The sequence below is a fragment of the Triplophysa dalaica genome, chromosome 13 (assembly GCF_015846415.1).
Source record: "Triplophysa dalaica isolate WHDGS20190420 chromosome 13, ASM1584641v1, whole genome shotgun sequence".
NCBI classification, from domain to species: domain Eukaryota; kingdom Metazoa; phylum Chordata; class Actinopteri; order Cypriniformes; family Nemacheilidae; genus Triplophysa; species Triplophysa dalaica.
The window spans coordinates 16,614,568-16,635,021 of NC_079554.1; the positions used below are offsets into that span (position 1 = coordinate 16,614,568).

Below are 20,454 nucleotides of genomic sequence, written 5' to 3' on the forward strand. Positions count from 1 at the left end.
CTATGAAGATGTCATCCATAGTTGATGACAGAAAACAAAAACGAAGAGCAATGGACTTTGAAGGGGGAGAGCCTGAGCCAAGAACACCGTGCACCTTCCTGATCAAACCACTTTGAAGAACATTGCCAGGACAATGTTGCATTGTCGGGTCATCATAATAGACTTCCCAGACCTAACTCATCATGGTGTCCTTTATATTAGGAATAGGCGTTAACACTTACTTTCAGTTTGATCTAAGACAACTATCAAGGCCAATATCACATATATTGTTAGCATTTCTGATATTTCTATTAAATAGATATTTTTTCATCTAAGTCCGCTTGCTTCAGCCTTTTCATTTATAAATATTGGAATTGTTCATATCAAAATTAATCAAATTTGTGAAATCTCAAGTTTGTGCTAGGGCTGGAACCAGTTTTTAATATTATTCACCACAGGATCAGATTTTGGATCGTCCCGCCACTTCCGAGACCCTATCCAGTAAAAAATGTCCGTATCGACGCGATACCGATCCAGAGTATCGGGATCGGCCCAACCCTAGTTTGTGCAGTTTGCTGATGGTTCTGGAGTTTGAGTACAGTACAATGTAGTTTAACAGCCAAGTTTCTGCCCATCTTGGAAACTTGGGTGTGAAAGGTGTCCTAAATTGTCATTGGTAAATAGGACTTTCACTACAAATTCCAGATTGGTAAACCCGTATTTAGGTTCTCAAAATGTTTCTAATGTTTTATCCATCTTATAGAGCTGATGTTTCTTGTCTTTCTCGCAGGTTGCAGTAGTTAAGGTGAAAAATACAGACAAAGTGTTTGCCATGAAGATCCTCAACAAATGGGAGATGCTCAAGAGGGCTGAGGTAGGCTGGCAAATTCAGTAAATATGGTCCAATATGGTTGCCTTAAACTGTAAATTAGAAATCATTACATAAAAAATAAGTTAAATGAATTTGCAATGTATACAAATTTGTCCCTTCAGTTCGATTTACCATTAAGCTTCTTAGCTTTGCTGATGCAGACATTACTGCTGTTCCCTGATCTAATCCTTGGTTTCGCCCTCGGTCTTAACCCATGGCACAAGAAACCATTCAAAACAAACTTTTGTCTTTTATCTGTGTGTGATCCCTTTGTTGGGGTTTATCCTAGTCAGCCTAGTTTACATGTTGTAATGCCGAATATAAAACGTGATTTTCTTTGACATTTTTCTCTGTTTCCCCAGACGGCTTGTTTTAGGGAGGAGCGGGACGTGCTGGTGAACGGGGACAGCCAGTGGATCACAACGTTACACTTTGCTTTTCAGGATGATAACAATTTGGTGAGTGAGAACTCTTAAGCTAATGCTGACTTTGAATGATAACATCTTCTGGGGTGGATCGGCTAATAATTGCATATGGCAGATGTTCTAAAGGCACAATGAGTAATGAAGCAACTGAAGCCTCTGGTTTTTTATCTTTTGTCAGGTTGTAGAGCGGGAGATAATGTGATGATCATCCATCACTGGTTATGTAGTTTAGAGGGAATGTGGCTCATAGCAGAGTATTTACTGTATTAAATTGTGTTGTGTCGTATATAGCATGACAGGAGAAGAGAGGCTCTGTTGTGAATTATCATTGTCATGAGTGGGAGAGTCGAGGAATGAAGCAGAGTGAATAAAAGGTTTAAAGATAAAAGAATACCATGGATAATTGAGATTGGTTTTATCCAAGAATAAAAGTCTTAAAGGAATTTTAAAGATGTGATAGCTCAAAGATTGATATCTTTGTTTTTCATTTCCTCAAATTTCCTGTTTCCAACTTTTGTCTTTCTCTTGATAGTACCTGGTGATGGACTACTATGTAGGTGGTGATCTGTTGACTCTTCTCAGTAAGTTTGAAGATCGTTTGCCTGAAGACATGGCCAAGTTTTATCTGGCTGAGATGGTCCTGGCTATTGACTCGGTGCATCAGCTACATTATGTTCACAGGTGAGCTACAATCTCTCAGCACATCAACTGGATCCAAGTCCCACCTGATAGGGTGCTTAAAAGATCCCTTGTTTATTAATACTGTAGCCAATCGGTTTTAATCGTCACCTTCATAAAGCTACTTACTTGTCAATTGGTTTTAAAGGGATAGTTCACCCCCCCAAAAACGGCCATTTGTTTACCCTCATGTGGTTCAAAAACTGTATGACTTTGTCTTTGGTGGAACACAAAAAGAAATATTTTGAGAAATGTTTCTTTGGTTTTGTGTCCAAAAATGGAAGTCTATCAATGTTGTCTGGTTACCAAAATGTAATATTTTGTGTTAATAAAGAAATAAACGAAGGTTTGGAATGACATGGGTGAGCAAATGATGAAGAATGGGTGAAATGTCTCTTTAAGGGAGGGACAGAAAAGTCTATAGTGAGTCATTAATCTTTTTGGTAAGTTTTCCTGGAAGAGAAAGACTCTTACATTTGACAAATCATTTTTGGGTGAACTATCCCTTTAAGTCAGAAACCGGAGTCAGGGAAGCAGAGCAAGCAAATAAGTTGGACGGGACAATGTTTAGTCTGATTGGATGGTAATATCTTGAGTTAGTGGACAGGAAGTGGCCTCTCTTCATTTGCATAATGACAGACAGCAGTTGTACAGAGCCATTGCTTTGATGAATGTGTTTTGGAACTTTGGGTGTGCTTCCACACATTAATCTCACCTAGCACAACATTTGGCTACTCGCACACTTTTTTTCTCCAATGTGCTCATTCTCCTTTTCACAAACAAGCATGCAACCATTTTATTCTTGGTCTGCCAATTGCAAGCTCTTTTTGGGGCACCCAGAGGGCCAGGGAGAGAGAAGTTTAAGGCAGTAATCATGGGGTTAGAGGTGTGGTCAGTGCTCCTCTTGTGGGATTTTGGCACGCTCGGTTTGTGGAGGGTGGGGACAGCATGCATTGGGCTCTAGAGATGGGGTTGCCGTGGGTGTGTTTCGTATGAGAAAGCCGTGTCGAAAGGGTGTGCGTATGAAAAAAAGTGTACACAAATTTTGCAAGAAAGCATAGTCATGGGTTTATCCTTACCAGGTAAAAACTTAAGCGGATAGTTCACCGAAAATGAAGATTGTGTCATCATTTAGTCGTCCTCATGTCATTCCAAATCTGTAGGATTTCATTTCATCTGTTGAACACAAAAGAAGATATTTTGAAGAATGTTGTTCAACAAACCCCCATTAACTTCAATTGTATGGACATTTCTCCAAATATCTTCTTTTGTGTTCCACAGAATACACAGGTTTCGAATGACATGAAGGTGAACAACCCAAAATCGAATTAAATCTTGTCACCACATTTATTTACATTTTTAATACAATCTTCACACATTTTTTCCAGTCACCATGCAGATAAAACACACCTGCTCCTGTCCTAAAAGCTCCTTCTAAAAAAGCCTAAATCACTTGCTTTCACCCAGCCCTCATTAGACTAAGTGTTCAGTCTGCTGTGTTTAAGTGGACATTTTTTAAAGATACTTATAAGTGGTGTTAAGTGCCCGGTTCGTCTCTGCCAGATATTTGCATAGGGTGTCCTCTGTGTGCGTCGATCCATCTGTGAAGTGGGCTAGCCCACGTCACAGCTGAAGGGTCTGTCGAATGCATACGCATCTGTCCTCCTTGTTTTTGTTGTGTGTGACAGCTGCATTGTGCGAGTGTGAACTGGGTTATTGATCAGGACCATATGGGGGGTTCTACTATTGATCAGTGGCATGTGTGTGATGGGAGGTTCCTTGTCAGAACTGATTGCAAAGGAGAAGCTGGAAATTCGTGTACGACCGAGGCATAGCTCATCGTACCTCAAGAAGGAATATCCTGTTCCTTGTAAAGATCCCCTGTTATAGAGAGCAACACACAGCTGCCTTAGGCTAACGTGTACTGTTCATTTGAAACGGCACAGGTGGAAAGATGACCTCATGGGGGCTTTGTTTGACGACACCGGCTGCTACCTTAGTGGTCCGAGTGTAACTTGTGATCGAAATGGTTTAGTCAGTTTTGTAAATACGTTATCTCCTTCAGCAAAGAAGCGAAAACGCGACTATATTCTTGTCCTGTGTCAGCCACCGTAGTACATTTTTCAAACAGATTAAGACAATAATCAATCCGAATGCTTGAAATGTATCTCCATACAATGAGTCCCCAGCCCCTCTCCCTTCCTGTCACTAGTTGACCAGCTCTCCCTGTTGTAGGCATGATGCAGTGCCAGATGGTGCTCACAGATGGTTATTGTGGTCTTAAAGTGGGATTACCTCCTTCTACTTGCAGTCCGCTGCTCCTTAAGACAGCAGCCGGGGACAGAGGCAACCAATTATCACCTACACTACAACCCTTGCTGACCAGGTCGGGTCTTATAATGGACCGTCACGAATTGAATAGCCTTTAGCCTAGCAGGAGGCATGCGGCCAGGTTAACAAAGTTTAACACAGATTTAAATTATTCAATATTCAAAAGTGCATCAGCACTGTTTGCTTTTTCCTACATTCTTCAAGATATCTTCTTTTTTGTTCAACAGAACAAATACATTTACAAAGTGATCATGGTAGTCAATGGTTGCCAGATTGCATTCTTTTCATATTTATTCAAAAAAAATTCTGCTAATGTCGCTTTGGCCTCATTGACTATTATATTAAATTTAGTAATAGCCAAATCCATGGCATGTGACACTTGTTTTTCAAACTCCTATAAATTCCTGAGGGATAAAATCAAGTCCCTCTGTAGTCCCACCATTTATTTATTGATTTTCTCCAGTTTCAACCAGAAATATGTGAAATGGAATGTGTTGCATTTAATGATGCCTCTTAAATACCAGTTACCACAGAGCACAACTGGAATAATATTCATTTGATTTAAATCTCAGTTGCTCATCAGTAGCTGTTCAATGATTATTATCTGATGTAAACAACGTTTGAAGGAAACCTTGTTAGACCGAGAGCTAATGTTTGTAGAGCATGTTTGTTTGTTCTGTGATTGTTAGCAGCTCAGTGTTTGTCTCTTAATTGGTTTAGCAGGTGCTACTTTGCCTCATGCTGCTTGCTCTGTGGCACAGGAACAAGACGGTGAGAATGAGACAATCAAATACAACAGTGACATATTCAGAAAAAGAGAGGTCTAGGTGGTTTACTATGGTCTGGTTTGGTTGAAGGGACAGTTCCCCCAAACATAAGTCACCCTTTCTTTGTTCCCGTGAACACAGAGAAAGATTTTTGGAAGAATGCCTGTGACCAAACAGTTATTGGCCTCCATTGACTACCATATTAGTTACATTTATATGTTCTGTTAAACACAAAAGAGGATATTTATAAGAATGTAGGAAAGCAAAAAGTTGTTGGGCAAGTTTGACTACCATTGTCATTAATGGTAGTCAATTGTGGCCAAGATGTTGGATTACAAACATTCTTCCAAATATTTTACAAAAGTTTTATTTTGTGAAATAAAATGAATGTTAGCGCAGTTAAAATAATCTCCACATAACTAATTTCAAACATTCAGACATTTACCCTCAGATCAAAGGGTATTGAAGAGTATGAAAATATTTCTATGAGTTGACCCTGAACATTTGAATATTGTCGCTGACCTTCCAAAACCTCCATATTTTTTGATTTTTTATGTTGTTGTCATAAATCGTTATGATTAGTCACACTCTTGATTTCCACTGGGATTTGCTAAAATCTAATCATTAAAAGTAATAAAAAGTCCTTGTCAACTTTGACAACACAATATTTAATCATTTAAAATACAGTTTTTTCTGTTTTCTGAAAATCATTGAATTTGGAGATAGAAAGTTTGGAAGGACAGCTATGATGTCAAAATTTGCTATGATAATCTGCAGAGTAATGATAAAGACATTAAATGACTATTGCATATATAACGATGGAATAGACATTATAGTTTCCTTAATTTAATTTAATTCAATTTGATTTAATTTATATGACAGCAAATAAAAGCCCCTCATTGGCCTGTGGTCTACAGCAATCCATGCAATAGACTCTGTAATGGTTATCAATGGTCAAATTACTTATGTAATGTGATGGCAAATTAGGAGTGCTGCGTATTATAAACATTGCCGTTGTACGGCTGCATTATTCAGAGGACCAAGGTCAATCCATTATGGCCTGAGATCCACCACCCACTGAGTTCCTCACACGATCACAGACAGACTTCTCTGTGTTTAAGCCCTCATACACGCTCTTTAATTCTCTATTCAGCTGCTTGGCGGCGGTGCGTGCGTTGGTTGCCTGCCTCTCACCTCAAACATACCTTATCTTGCACGGTGCTGACAATTATAATTCAACGCTTGAAAAAAAAGTACCTTTCATTGCAGTCCTCACTCAATATATGAGCACTATGCCAAGATAGAATATCATACCTTGCACACTCACTTGGTGTAGAAGCTTGTAATGTCTTAGTTGGCTTTGAAGAACCAAAAAGTTGTAGAATTTACGAGCTGTTATGATCTGATGATGTGCTGACGCTGGTAAAATATGAGTGAGGTTGTGTGTGTCTTTTAAGTTTGTCCTGATCCGTTTTACATCAGACATAATTGTAGTTGTGCCAAAGGTGGGACAGTTGCATGATTTATTGATGTGGATGAACATGCATGTGTATATAACATCTCGAGCAGTGTCTGGTATCAAGTGTCATGGCCTTTATTTGAATGATGTACCTTGGCAACAGAAGTTTAGCTGTTTGGCACCAGCCGATGACCCTTGCATGTCACCTTTGACCCTTATTAGGACACCAAAGGCTTTTTGTCAATTTTGGTATATCATTGATATGATGCACTTGAATTCAGTGGTCTTATGATACTTAAGGTTAGGAATCTGAACAAACTCATTTTAGTCCGTAGTACAGTATTAATGTTTGACTATCATTATGTACGTGTTTCTGGTTTCTGAAAAAAGGTTTCAGGTATCTGAAAAATAGTTTGGTAGCTGGAAGAGAGAGAGAGAGAGAGAGAGAGAGAGAGAGATGACTCCATAGTTCATTTAACTCATGCTGTTTCTGATGCTCAGTATGTTTCTCCCACACACGCATACATTGCATTAACTGACTCATGCAAGGAAAGCAAGTACTATATTAAGATCAAGCATTGTCAAGATCTTAAGCATTTTCTCTTCTTTGACTTTTAAGCAGGAATATCTAGGGGTTTACATGCCACATCCATTTGGATGAGTTTCTGCAACGAAATGTTCAATGCATTTGTTAACAACTAAATTGTTTTATATTCAGTTGGTTGTTTTAATGTCTATGTGGACATTTGCCCACACTAATAAAAAGTATCAGATGGGAATGCCATAGAACTTGGCGATATACATAGCCGTGGAAATAATTAAGAGACCATTCCAAAATTTTTGTGGCCATTCCAGTCCAATGTCTGTTGCATTTCAACAAAATCAAACCTCATGAGAGACAAAGTCATCCAATAGCAATGTGAAAGACAACATGACAAGATGCATTAAAACATATCACATTAATAATAATTGTTCAACTACTCTAAATACACGTAGAAATTTATTGATGTGTTATTCATAAAAGTAAATATGAACTTGTTTTCTTTGCAGTATTTGAGGTCTAAAAATACAGAGGATCTCATTGTTATTTTCACATGTTTCTTCAGTTTTCATTTTCTGCAAATAAATGAAAATTGAAACTATATTTTCATTCAGGATTTTGAAGAAATATTGTGAGTAGTTCACAGATTGAAACAAAAATAAATTAAAAGAAATGGCTTTGCACTGGGTCTAAAAATAACAGGGTATTATCATAGTACAACGCCAACACACATTGTACTTTTGATAAGGTTCTTTTCCGTTATAGAACTTGAGTTCTAATGAGTTTTTTTGTGTGTGTTTTATCTATAATTAGGGATATTAAGCCAGACAATATCCTGATGGACATGAACGGTCACATCCGATTGGCGGACTTTGGCTCCTGTCTCAAACTCATGGAAGATGGAACAGTAGGTTCAAAGTGAAATCCTTAAGCTCACAATTTCTGGTCCCCTAAAGACATTTTTAGCAGCAACAACATAACAAACGCTATGTGGCCCAAATCTAACTTCCAGTAGACCTCCGCAAAGAATCAAAAACTGTTGGGTATCTTATTTATTTAACTTATAATTTTATTTATTTATAACTTATTTAATTTGATACAATTCATATCAAATAAAATATATATAAATTCAATAATCATTTTTATTTAATATTATAACCAAACAAACCGGAAGTTAGCTTCAGGCCAGACTAATTAAACCATCTATAAGTGTTTCTATTAAGTTCCTGTCATCTTGTACCTGACTTCTTTCAGATCCAGTCCTCTGTGGCAGTGGGAACTCCAGACTACATCTCTCCAGAGATCCTGCAGGCTATGGAAGATGGGAAGGGAAAATACGGACCGGAGTGTGACTGGTGGTCTCTTGGTGTTTGCATGTATGAGATGCTGTACGGCGAGACGCCCTTCTATGCCGAGTCTCTGGTGGAGACCTATGGCAAGATCATGAACCACAAGGTGAGTCATATTCATCATCTGATAAACTGTTATACATTTGTGGTGTTCATGTAAACACGCTGGTAATTGTGGGTGTGTCCTGAAATCTGTTTGCGGTCGAGTAGTTTGTTTCTGGGTGACCTGTTTTTTTGTGCTTAATTTAAATGAGCAAAATAGCAGTGAATTGTTATTGATTTGTAGAAGTTATGAATTAAAACATTCTTTCTGTGTTTCCTTCACTATTTTATTCTGGATTAGTCATCTCAACCTAACAATGAGGTAAAAATTCACCTTTTCATGAAGGTTTATTTAGTTTTGTGCATAGATTTGCTGTGTAAGAAACCTAGGTTGATCTAGTCGGGTAAAGAATTGTTTGTCCAAAAAATACAAATTGCCTAAGAATGAAACTCGCCCTCATCTTTCCAACCCCATATGCTGTGATTTTTGCAATGCTTTCATTTTTGTTTTTTTCTTCTTCATTATTTCAAGGAGCGCTTCCAGTTTCCACTTCAAATGGCAGATGTGTCAGAAGATGCTAAAGATCTCATCCGGCGGCTCATCTGCAGTAGAGAACACCGGCTGGGTCAGAATGGTATCGAGGACTTTAAACAGCACCCGTTTTTCGCGGGACTCGACTGGGACAACATCCGCAACTACGAAGCCCCTTACATCCCTGAAGTCAGCAGCCCCACGGACACCTCTAACTTTGACGTGGATGATGATTGCCTCAAAAATTGCGTATGAGTCTAATTTTATTCTCTTTGAGCCAGTTAGAGATCCTCTAGAGCTTACAGGAGGCTGCTGAATATATTCTTTGCCTTAGTCATCCGCGTAGTCAGTGAGGTTATGTGGAGATACATTTACAAACCTAAATGCGTTTAGAGGATATTTGAGGCTGGGATTGATTTTCTGAAATATTTTAGGAGACGTTGCCTCCGCCTTCTCACACAGCGTTTTCTGGACACCACCTCCCATTTGTGGGCTTCACTTACACAAGCAAATGGTGAGTCCGATTATTGTTTGCATATCATGTATTATGCTAAACAAAAATATTTAAACCAGTCTTGGCATGTTTTCTGGTCTTGTCTCGTTCAAGAAGACTAGTCTGATCTAGTTCACAAATTTCAATTGCGACTATATTATTGTCATATTCTTTTTAGGTCATTTATCACGATTAATCGCATCCAGAATTAAAGTTTGTGTTTACATAATATATGTCTGTTTACTGTGCATATTAACTTTGTATTGATAAACACACACATGTAAACATATTTAGGATTTGTTTATATTTACCAATAAGTATTATAAATGATATATAAATGTTTATTAATTTTGGTATTTTTCTTTAATATATGCATGTATGTGTATGTTTTTATAAACACAAAATGAATATGAACAGTACACTGACATGTATTATGCTAGCGGGATCTTTTATTCTGGATGCGATTATCACGATTTATCGTTTGACAGCCCTAATTCTTAGCAATTTTACTGTGTGGGCTTGTAGCACACTTTCAGACCGAGGTTGTCTGCGGGAGTCCATTGGACCTGCACAGGTAGATGCCGATCTTCAGAAAAGTCTTGAGGAGAGCCTGGCCTCCGAGGCCTACGAGAGGAGGATCAGACGTCTCGAACAGGAGAAAACCGAACTTGCCCGAAAACTCCAAGGTGAAAAGCAAAAGTGTTTGTGTATGGAGTGCAAAAGTGCGCAATAAATCAAATCAAGCAATTTTTCAAGAGCATTCAAGAGCATGTCACAAGAGCATTTTATCGCCCCCTGTCCCATAGAGTCCACTCAAACAGTGCAGGCACTACAGTACGCTGATTCAGACGCCCCTGTGAATGCTAATAAAGAGGTCGAGATCCAGAGTTTAAAGAGTGAGATTGTCTTTCTGAAAAAGCAGTTAGCAGGTGAGAGTTCAATATCACTCAGTCATGGCAGAATTCAGGTCTTTGTCCCTTTACAGTACTCTATTGAATACCTATTGAGCAAAAGATCTCTTTTTGAATGTTTTGTCTCTTCAGACTCTGGTCAGGCAGAGGAGCAGTTGGAGGAAGCCACCTCAGCCCGTAAAGATCTCGAAGACTCATCTAAGGTCATCAAAAGTTTGGAGAAACAGCTCAAGGGTGTCACGCAAGAGAAAGACGATCTGCACAAGGTACTTTAATTCGGTTGTACGTGAAATACGCAGACAATAATACTTTAATCTAGATCCCTTCCTAATGTATCTGTGTGGTTACGTCTTTTCAGGAGACGCTCCAGTTGGCAGAGAAGCTGAAGGCTCAGGCGAAAGAGCTGAAGGACGCTCACAGTCAGAAGAAGATGGCCATGGAGGAGTTCTCCGAGCTCAACGAACGGCTGAGCGACCTGCGCTCGCAAAAACAGCGGCTAAGCCGCCAGTTGCGGGACAAAGAGGAGGAGATGGAGGGAGTCTCACAGAAACTGGAGGCCCTGCGGCTGGATACCCGCAAGGCTGAGAGAATGCGTAAAGAGGTGTGTGTGCGATACCAAACCTTGCGGAAACAGCTTTATTTCTTTTTATGTATAATGTAAATGTTCAAATGTTTGCTTCAAGACAAATTTTACCATTCGGTTAGACCAAATTTTTTTAATTGTTATCGTGAGATGTATATTTTATGTTTTACTCTCAGTTGGAAGCCCAGGTTGAGGAGAACACAGCTGAAGCTCAAAAGGAGAGGAAGCTACGAGAGAGAACCGAACAATACAGCAAACAGCTAGAAGAAGAGCTGGATGGCATGAAGGTGATGCACAGTTCATACAGGAATATACAGCTGCAGAAAAAAACATTTCAAAATTATTTTCACTTTTTCCTATTGTACTATTTATATGTATGTGTTTGTGTAAAATAAGTTTTGTTTCTTTCTTTGAACTACTAACAATTTCTACTACATTTCAAATAAGAAGTTTATTTCTACAGTATTTGCAATTATTTGCATTTATAGAAAATGAACAGGTTGGAACAGGTTGAAATAAGATGCTCTGTATTTTTCAGACCTCAAATACTGCAATGAAAACAAGTTCATATTAACCTTTAACCAATACCAGTAATATTTGTACATGTATTTACGAAAAGTTTTATTTATTTTTAATGTGAAAACTTTGATTTTGATCACTGTTCATGTGTCTTGTCATGCTGTCAGTCTTGATGTAATATAATACATATATTATTTCTATATCTTGGTTAAAAAAATTCTGATTATTATAATTGGTAACTACAGTTTTGTGCTTTTTGATTTGAATGTTTGATACATTTAACTTCAAAAATAATTTACATTTTTTCATTTTTGAATATTTATAATATTTTTTGCAAAGTTGTATAACTCTTTATGAGGCGGACAACTTACTTTTTTATAAGCTGATTTTAGTAATCCAATTCAATATGGTTATAAAAGTTACAGCAATTATTGCGACCACCAGATATGGGATATCATACACTCAAACCTTGACAAGGTTATTAGGTTGCATATCGTACTTTGTGCAACTTTATGCATAGTTACCAAATAAACAAAAACGAATATTAATTTTGACCAGGCTACTTTTGTCAAATTATTTAGTAAAATATGTATTAGAAAATGTATGTGAGCATTCTTCCACTCAGTTATGAGCACCTTTTAACTCATATCTACATGTTTTGGTCGTTTTCCAGCCATTGAAACAGGCCGGGCCCACCAGTGCAGCAGCAGGCTCGGACCACCAGCCGGAGTTCATCCGCATCCGGACGGAGCTGGAGAAGAAGATTGTGCAGTACGAGGAGGAGTTAAGTCGCCGGGAGACGCACCACAGCGGTGAGCTGAAGGCCCTGAAGAAGGAGCTCCGTGACGCTGAAGGCCAACACCTTACGCTCCAGAAAGAGATTCTCATGCTTAAAGACAAACTGGAGAAAACTCGCAGAGAAAGGTACGTCTGCGGACATACAAAGTATATATTTGTTTTCTTAGCCTGTGCTGTGAACGATCAGCTAGTACCTAGCAGTCAGTTCCTGTCAAGTTTTTACTTCTGGTCCATGTTACAGCTTATTTTAGCTAAGAACCACCTACCTTGACAGGAAGTGGCTGTTTGATTGACATGTAAAGCAACTAAGCATATATTGTATCTTAAACAAAGCAGAACATATTGGTTTCCTTAAAAACGACCGGGCAGCTGCCTGTAAAAACAACTTTCCTGCTGTGTGTTACATGCATTAAATGGTCCGTTAACAGTCATTGGCCATTAAGTCAACAGCTAAGGAAGCAAATTTTTATACATTTAAATACCCCATAAATTCATTTTTTTTGCATCTTTTTACTTTTAAAAATGTACAGGTAGTCAGAACATATTACAGTCAGCTTCATAGTTGGACGAAAACACCAAAGCTCTGCTGTCAATCATTTGGATTATATATCGTCATGTTTTATGGTAGTAGAATCTAGCAGTGCTGTAAACTTCACTTCTGTTGTTCTGATGTTTCTTGATGTGTTTGTTTAGCCAAACTGAACGTGAAGAGTTTGAGACGGAGTATAAACAGAAGAACGAAAGAGAGCGAGCCCATTTTACGGAAGAGAAAAATAAGCTTACCACTGAGGTGGAGAAGGTAACATCTCACTCTCAGAGTGTTTATAATATTCAAAAGCCCAAGTCTCTTTCATCACAAAATATACTTCAAAGCCCTTCTATCTTGGCACTCACCCCAAATCTCCAGCATTCCTAAAGGGGGACCGTAACCACATACGCACATTCATACACATTTACACAAAAAATTGCTTGGCTCACGCACTATTTTCTTTGGACCGGGGGGAAACCGGAATCAGCCAGTCAAATAATTCTGCAAGTTTGAACATATCAGATATTAAAGGGCTTTTTATTATTTGTGGCGTGGATATTAAACATTATTCATTTCTTGAAAATACCTGGAAGCTCAAAACACAAAGGCCGTTTAAAACAATGGTGCGGTCGGCCAGAGCTGTCATGTCAAATCCCAGATTGGATGAAGTTTAGGAAACCAAACAAGAATGATGGCATTTGGAAAGAATTAAACCAGGATGTGAAATGCCTGTATAAATTCACATTTCTATAAAGGTGGGCCGCAGATGATTGTTCAGAAGTGCCGGGATATTACTATATACTGCTTCCTGACTTTCTAACAGAGTTCACTTTTCAGCAAGGCGAACAAAGCAAATAAGTACAATAGAAAAGTATGTTTAAAATCGCATTAAAATAAGACTCTAAAAAAATAATTGTGAGAAAAGATCATTCTGACTTGTCTCTTTGTTCTTTTGACAACCACTTAGAACACCTCAGCGGCCGTTTAGCAACCCCCGGAGCATCACCGTACCACTTCTGTTTTGTAAATATTCTCTATCTCTCTTTTCAGTTGAACTCTACGCATGAGGAGCTGAGGAGTAGCCACAAGCAGTTGGAGGAGGAGATGAGAGAACTGACTGATAAACAGGAGAGTGTCGCCCACTGGGAGGCCCAGATCACTGAGATCATCCAGTGGTAAGTGGAGCCCCCTACCTGCAGCCATGTGGCATCACAGAACCCTGAGGATAACCTGCACCTGTGTCTGCACGGCTGTGTGGATTTACATGTGCGGTATTATGTGGATCCACTGGATTTGGAACGTAGGCCCTCTAGTGGCTGCTTGTCACTTCAGGTGCAGATTTTGCATAAAAACAAACATCTTTATCTACAGAAGCACAGATCTTCTGTTCATGTAGCTCAGTTGGCAGAGCGTTCCAATAGCAGAGCAAAGGCTACGTGTTTGAAGGAAAACGTATACAGAATGTTTACATTTTATGTCGGATCCAAAAGTTGGATAAAAGTGTCTGTCAAATGCAATCTTTTTGTGCTGGTGTATTATATTTGATAACTTATCATCACATATCAATAAAGCATTGAATATAGTTTAGTATTGACATAGTGTTCGTACATGGTGTGTAACAGATTTTATAGTTTACATAGATCTTGACTTTGATTTAAAATTCTTTGCAGGGTGAGTGATGAGAAAGATGCTCGCGGGTACCTTCAAGCTCTGGCCACAAAAATGACAGAAGAACTTGAAGGGCTAAGGAACACCAGCCTGGGAGCCAGAGGAACGGTGAGACACCCAGATATCATAAGAATGCATTTAAATATCAGATAAAGATGAAAGACTCATTCTGACGTGGTTGGTCCCCCGGGCCTTGTCAGGACATGCCATGGAAGATGAGGCGCTTCGCTAAGCTGGACATGTCTGCGCGTCTGGAGCTGCAATCTGCGCTGGATGCCGAGATCAGAGCCAAACAGAACATCCAGGAGGAGCTAAACAAAGTCAAAGCGTGCAACATTTCCACCGAATGGTGAGACTGCACACACCAAGTCTGCTGATAAAAGATTGGTCCCAATGACCGGTTCTAGGCCCAGCGAATGTTCATTGGACTTTTTGGTTTCTCTTTTTGGATGAATAGATCTTTAACTTTTTGTTGTGTGCACGGTCTCGGTTTTCTTATGTGTTATTTCTGTTTTACAGCAAATTGCAAGAATCTGATAATAAGAACCAGGAGCTGACGGCTGAAATTGAAAGGCTGAGGAAAGACATAGAGGAGCTGAGGACAAGGAGAGGTGATCAAACGTCAACATAAATGTCAACCCTGCAGAAAAAAGTAGCCCTGTTTGTTGGACTTGATGGCCTCTAAGCCAGACCAAGCTGGTCTTAAACTGGTTTAGCTGAATAATCGGCTGGTCTCCCAGCTTGACAAGCCTTAAAAACCTCAAAAGCAAAGGACCACCCTGACAAACTTGACTAGTCTTGTTTATGCTACCCACTGCAAGGGTTATATAATAAGACAAACATTTACAATAAGCATGGCATCGTACCATTTAATAACACAAGCAATTTCTTGTGTAGGTGTCAAGCATCAAGATTCCCAGAATTCCTTCTTGGCGTTCCTCAATGCGCCCACGTCTGCTTTGGATCAGTTTGATGTAAGTTTTATATTTCTTCTTGTGAACATCTACATTTTGCTTCTCTCTTTATTCATTATCATTATTTTATTAGTTCAACTTTCTTACTTTCTAATCTTTTTATTGCATTATGTTTTATTTACTGACATAATTTGTGGCGTTATTGTTTTGTTTTTTTCTTTCCTTCTGATGTCCATCAGGACTCATTTTCATCCTCTTCATCTTCTTTAGTTGATTATTGGGATGATGTAAGTTTGCCTACATGTTGTCGTGGAATGTCTTTGTGCATAAAAAACAGCACTTCAGCAGGTTCAATTGTTGGTCACCTAGCAGAAAAATGGAAAACTGTGTGTGGTTTCAAATAAAAGTTGTAGTCAAAGAGTTAAAATGACCCATCAGAAACACAACATAGGCAGCAACTCTGCATGCCACAGTGAAGCACTTCAATTTCTATCTCCAACTTTCAAACACACAGGACCAAAATGATGCATAAACAAAGTAAATCTTTATGTCCTGACCTATTTATGTAGCAATCCATCCCACTCTGTTGTGATAGTGACTCTATTTCTGCATTCTTTGATATAAATTGACTCTTTTGTACATGTAGACTTGGGGTACGCCAAGAGGTCCAACCACTGATTTGACGTGTTCCTACAAGCCCTCATTTCCTACTCTTTTTTCTCCTGACACACATTGTACATGAAGTTTGACTGTCCTCTTCTCTCTCTCTCCTTTCTATCTGAAGCGATCACCTTCTTTCGGTCCAGGACACAAAACCAGACGCGTAAGACTCTTGTCCTGTGTTACAATAAAATCCTTCTCTCATATTGTGTCATGTGGGTGACAGCCTGTTTTGCTCAGTGCATGGGTGGCAGTTCTTATTGTGGTCATATGTGCATGAAATCTTGAAAATGCAACTTAAGTGCAAATGTTGGTAAATCTTCTTTGTTGTGTGCCTATATTATGTGATGGTGAAACTTTTGAAGTATTATATACTGATAAACTGGGTTATTATATGGACTAGTTAATTAAATATAGGGGTTATTTTCCATACCATTAACTTTTATTGTACACTTTCTAAGGTCATTTAAACGGGTGGGTATAGAATTATTGTGGCTCTATATTTAGATCTAAGTAATACTTACTTTAAAGGGTAGTTCACCTAAAAAAGAAGCCCTAATACTTTCCACCTTCTTTGAATTTTTTTTTTTTTTTTAGATCTTTAATTTTTCTTTGCATTCACACAAATTAACATAAGCATTATGTTTATTCCATGATGGCACACAGCATTTACACATTTGAATCAAAATCCATTTAATCATTCATCAGCTGAAAAATTGGACATAAGTGGAAAAATTAGGAATAGGAAAGAATCGTTATACTTGTGATGGTAATGTTATTCTTTTGAATTTAATATGATTTTATATGTTTATAGTAATCATTCTTGGTGTGAATGAGGCATTCTCTCAAATTTTATTTGTAATTTTCTTTTTTACATTTATTAACATTTATTCATTTGGCAGACACTTTTATCCAAAGCGACTTGTTGCAGTTTATTCAAATTCAATGCATGATGTATTGTAACAGGTTTCTCATCATTGATGTTGAATAGTGAATTCTATTATTGCCTTTTGTTTGGCACTACATTTGAATATACAAAAGCGTGTATGAGAGGCAAAAGCAACCGCTGAGGTCAGAAGAAAACCATTTTACAACCACATTAAAATTTTCGATCAAATTACCCCTTTAAATCACAGATCACTTAAATGAAAGATCTTCATACAGTTTGTGAATCTGGTTTCTCTTGTTTCTATGCAGCTATGTGGCTTTGTGTTTTCTCTGGGCTGTTTGTGTGCTCTGTTTCGTCTTGCATGTGTAGTGGGTGGGTGGTCTCTGTGTTGTGGGTATCTCTCATTCCTTTACCACTGTCTTGGTTTGGAGCCGGAGTGCTTTACCATCGCCTTTGATCTGAGTGGGGTGTAATTCTTGAAAAACGCTTTGGTCTTTTGTACCTCTCTGAAATGTTATGTATGTGTTATGCTGTGCATGTAACATACTGTATAGTTGAGGCGATATAGTTTGTCCCATGTAACAATATCGATCTAATTGATTTTGGTCTTTTTTAGCTTGATTCTGCAGAGTTCACACCCTCCAACACTCCATCACGAGATGAAGATTCAAGATCTCGTCACATATCACGCTCTCGGTCCCCATCCACCGTTAGTGACATGGAGCCTATTGAGGTACATTGTTACCTGTCAACTCTCATGATGACTACTTTAATTCAGTTCAGTTACATTTCAGTAGCGCTATTCATAGTGTGGGAAAACATTGGTACAAAACAGTTATGCAATGATATTTATTGTCATTTTGCAAAATCCATTGTCATTTTGACTATGACAATGAACGAAAAATGTCTTATGGGTCCTAATGGAGAATTTTGGTCTAAATCAGGCTCGGTTAAACATTCCAGTTCTCTTCTGTCTACACGATGTAAACCATGTTCATTCTAGTTGCAAATGTTTTATTAAATTGGTACTATTTACGTGATCCAACAGTTTATATCGTTGAAGCGCTTATATGTCGGTATGTTCTTCTAGCTGATGGACCCCACAACACGTGGTCTTCAGACTCCAACAGGCAGATCATATGGAAGTCTGGGACATTCGTCACCTAAGGTAACATGAAAGATTTAGGTCAAAGTTCAAGTCCTGGTCCAGTTTTTTTTTAGGAATTTAGGAATGACATTTTTCATTTTAGTTAATTCGATGATGTGTGTGTGTGTGTGTGTGTGTGTGTGTGCATTTGATATTTTACAATAGCTTTGAATGCACTGATGCCAGTTTAAAACAATTATTCGTTATTTTCCAAATAAAAATGGCATTTAATTCAGTTTTGCAATAGCGTAAAAGTTATTTAATAAATATAATGTTTATTTGTTGACTTTTCAGGACAAAACAAACTCTAATTATGGTATACTCATGATATAACAAGACTTGCATTGTGGGTACAAGGTTGTAGGCATACCATCCACCACCATTGTCCAGCAACTGTCATGTATTCTTTAGAACATCTATATAAGATTGTTTATTACTATAACATGTCAGATGTTTTTCGCTCCACAGCCCAAGGCACATCAGTTTAGTGTGAAGTCCTTCACTGTTCCCACCAAATGTAACCAGTGCACATCTCTGATGGTGGGGCTTATCCGACAGGGCTGCACATGTGAAGGTGAGATACAGTCTGAGGTTGCCATGCGTCTTATGTGACTTGTCTGATTTCACGACTATATACATTATTTATGTTTGTGTGTCCTTTCTGTTGTTTGTATAGCAGGAATATTAAGCTGTTACTTGTATCAAGCCCAAACTAAATTAAAGCATTAAGTCATTTCATATTGATTTCTTAAAGATGCCCCATCCCAGTATTCCTCATTGGCTCAATGCTGTTTAAAACTCACTGCCAATGTCCTTCATTTCTTCCTAGTCTGCAACTTCTCCTGTCATGTCACCTGTGCTGATAAAGCGCCCTCTGTATGCCCCGTCCCACCGGATCAAACCAGGGGCAAACTGGGCATTGACACGCAGAGGGGCATTGGCACTGCGTACGAGGGGCATCTAAGGGTAAGATTTGACATGTGAAAACTGAATTTGAATTGAATGATTGAACTCGAATCTAAAACATTTTTGAGGTTTACTGCTGTTAAGATGCCCACAGCCTTTATTGGAAATGTTGAAGTTTGCTTGAAATTTTGTATCGTGTAATGAAAATGTGACTCTCTATCAGGTGCCCAAGCCTACGGGCGTGAAAAAGGGTTGGCAGAGAGTCTGGGCAGTGGTGTGTGACTTTAAACTCTTCCTGTATGAGCTGGGCGAAGGGAAAGGTGCCCAGCCTGGTGTTATAGTTAACCAGGTCATCGACATGAGGTGAGGGAGGATCTTTTATAAACAATTGGGTCGTAAAGCGGTTTATAATAACGCTTGCATAATAATATATATATTTTTTTAAAAGATATTTCAGTTATTAACTCTCTTGTATAAACACTCTTGTATCCTTTGCAGAGATGAAGAGTTTTCAGCGAGCTCTGTTCTGGAGTCTGATGTCATCCATGCTAACAAGAAAGACATTCCCTGCATCCTCAGGGTAGGAATATACACGCATGTCATACAGAGGTTTTCTCTCTCCTCGAACCGCTCACTTTATTTCAGTACTGCTGCTTATTTTCCATTTTGTTCCTCAGGTAACAGCATCACAAATGTCCGCCACCTCGGGTCGGAAGATGTGCATCCTGATGCTGGCCGACCACGAGCAGGACAGGACAAAATGGGTGTCTGCTCTGAACGAACTCCATCGCATCCTGAAGAAAAACAAACTAAAGGAGCGTTTTGTCTACGTGCCTAAAGAAGCCTATGACAGCACGCTGCCTCTCATCAAAACCACCCAAAGTGCTGCTATTATAGGTACAAAGACAAAACATGAGATGTGTATGAAAACGAAAGCAGAGTGATTAACCAACATTTTCATCTCTCTGCAGATCATGAACGGGTTGCTTTGGGCAACGAGGAGGGCCTGTTTGTCATCCATGTCACCAAAGATGGTAAATCCTCTATAAATACTTCATGTGACCTTGAATGGCGAATGCATAATAATAATGAACAAGCATTACATCATATTTGAATGACGTTCTTACAGAAATCATCCGTGTGGGTGACGTGAAGAAAGTTCAGCACATAGAACTGATGCCCGCAGAGCAGCTGGTGGCCGTGATCTCCGGGAGGAACCGTCAAGTTTGTCTGGTGCCCATGATGGCTCTCGAGGGGCGGGAGGTAGACAAGAACAAGGTGGCGGACACAAAAAACTGTCAGGCGCTGGTGTCGGGTGTGGTGCGCAACAGCACTTGTTTCTGCCTTGTAATTAAACGACAGATCTCCTGCTTCGAGATAAACAAGAGCAAGTCTCGCCACTGCCATCTGGTGGACATACAAGTACGGCATTTAAACTTCTTGAGTTTTTTATTGCAGCTACT

At 38.9% G+C, this 20,454-nt stretch overlaps 1 protein-coding gene across 8 annotated transcripts in view; it reads left to right on the forward strand.

Moving 5' to 3' along the window:
• Positions 1 to 20,454, forward strand: part of cdc42bpab (CDC42 binding protein kinase alpha (DMPK-like) b) — a 42,143-nt gene that overhangs the window by 15,236 nt on the left and 6,453 nt on the right. For 3 of the 8 annotated variants that reach the window (XM_056763875.1, XM_056763880.1, XM_056763876.1), the window contains exons 3-33: positions 770 to 853; positions 1,213 to 1,308; positions 1,808 to 1,956; positions 7,865 to 7,958; positions 8,306 to 8,506; positions 8,744 to 8,764; positions 8,975 to 9,223; positions 9,409 to 9,488; positions 9,993 to 10,153; positions 10,274 to 10,396; positions 10,511 to 10,644; positions 10,737 to 10,979; positions 11,138 to 11,248; positions 12,154 to 12,404; positions 12,972 to 13,077; positions 13,858 to 13,982; positions 14,478 to 14,583; positions 14,676 to 14,824; positions 14,995 to 15,086; positions 15,373 to 15,449; positions 15,629 to 15,676; positions 16,174 to 16,212; positions 17,555 to 17,671; positions 18,029 to 18,106; positions 18,554 to 18,659; positions 18,915 to 19,051; positions 19,215 to 19,354; positions 19,490 to 19,571; positions 19,669 to 19,888; positions 19,963 to 20,025; positions 20,121 to 20,413. In XM_056763875.1, coding sequence (XP_056619853.1) covers positions 770 to 853; positions 1,213 to 1,308; positions 1,808 to 1,956; positions 7,865 to 7,958; positions 8,306 to 8,506; positions 8,744 to 8,764; positions 8,975 to 9,223; positions 9,409 to 9,488; positions 9,993 to 10,153; positions 10,274 to 10,396; positions 10,511 to 10,644; positions 10,737 to 10,979; positions 11,138 to 11,248; positions 12,154 to 12,404; positions 12,972 to 13,077; positions 13,858 to 13,982; positions 14,478 to 14,583; positions 14,676 to 14,824; positions 14,995 to 15,086; positions 15,373 to 15,449; positions 15,629 to 15,676; positions 16,174 to 16,212; positions 17,555 to 17,671; positions 18,029 to 18,106; positions 18,554 to 18,659; positions 18,915 to 19,051; positions 19,215 to 19,354; positions 19,490 to 19,571; positions 19,669 to 19,888; positions 19,963 to 20,025; positions 20,121 to 20,413 — 3,975 coding nt within the window. The remainder of the gene's footprint in view (positions 1 to 769; positions 854 to 1,212; positions 1,309 to 1,807; positions 1,957 to 7,864; positions 7,959 to 8,305; positions 8,507 to 8,743; positions 8,765 to 8,974; positions 9,224 to 9,408; positions 9,489 to 9,992; positions 10,154 to 10,273; positions 10,397 to 10,510; positions 10,645 to 10,736; positions 10,980 to 11,137; positions 11,249 to 12,153; positions 12,405 to 12,971; positions 13,078 to 13,857; positions 13,983 to 14,477; positions 14,584 to 14,675; positions 14,825 to 14,994; positions 15,087 to 15,372; positions 15,450 to 15,628; positions 15,677 to 16,173; positions 16,213 to 17,554; positions 17,672 to 18,028; positions 18,107 to 18,553; positions 18,660 to 18,914; positions 19,052 to 19,214; positions 19,355 to 19,489; positions 19,572 to 19,668; positions 19,889 to 19,962; positions 20,026 to 20,120; positions 20,414 to 20,454) is intronic. The other 5 variants (XM_056763877.1, XM_056763882.1, XM_056763878.1 and 2 more) reach the window with 4 other exon arrangements.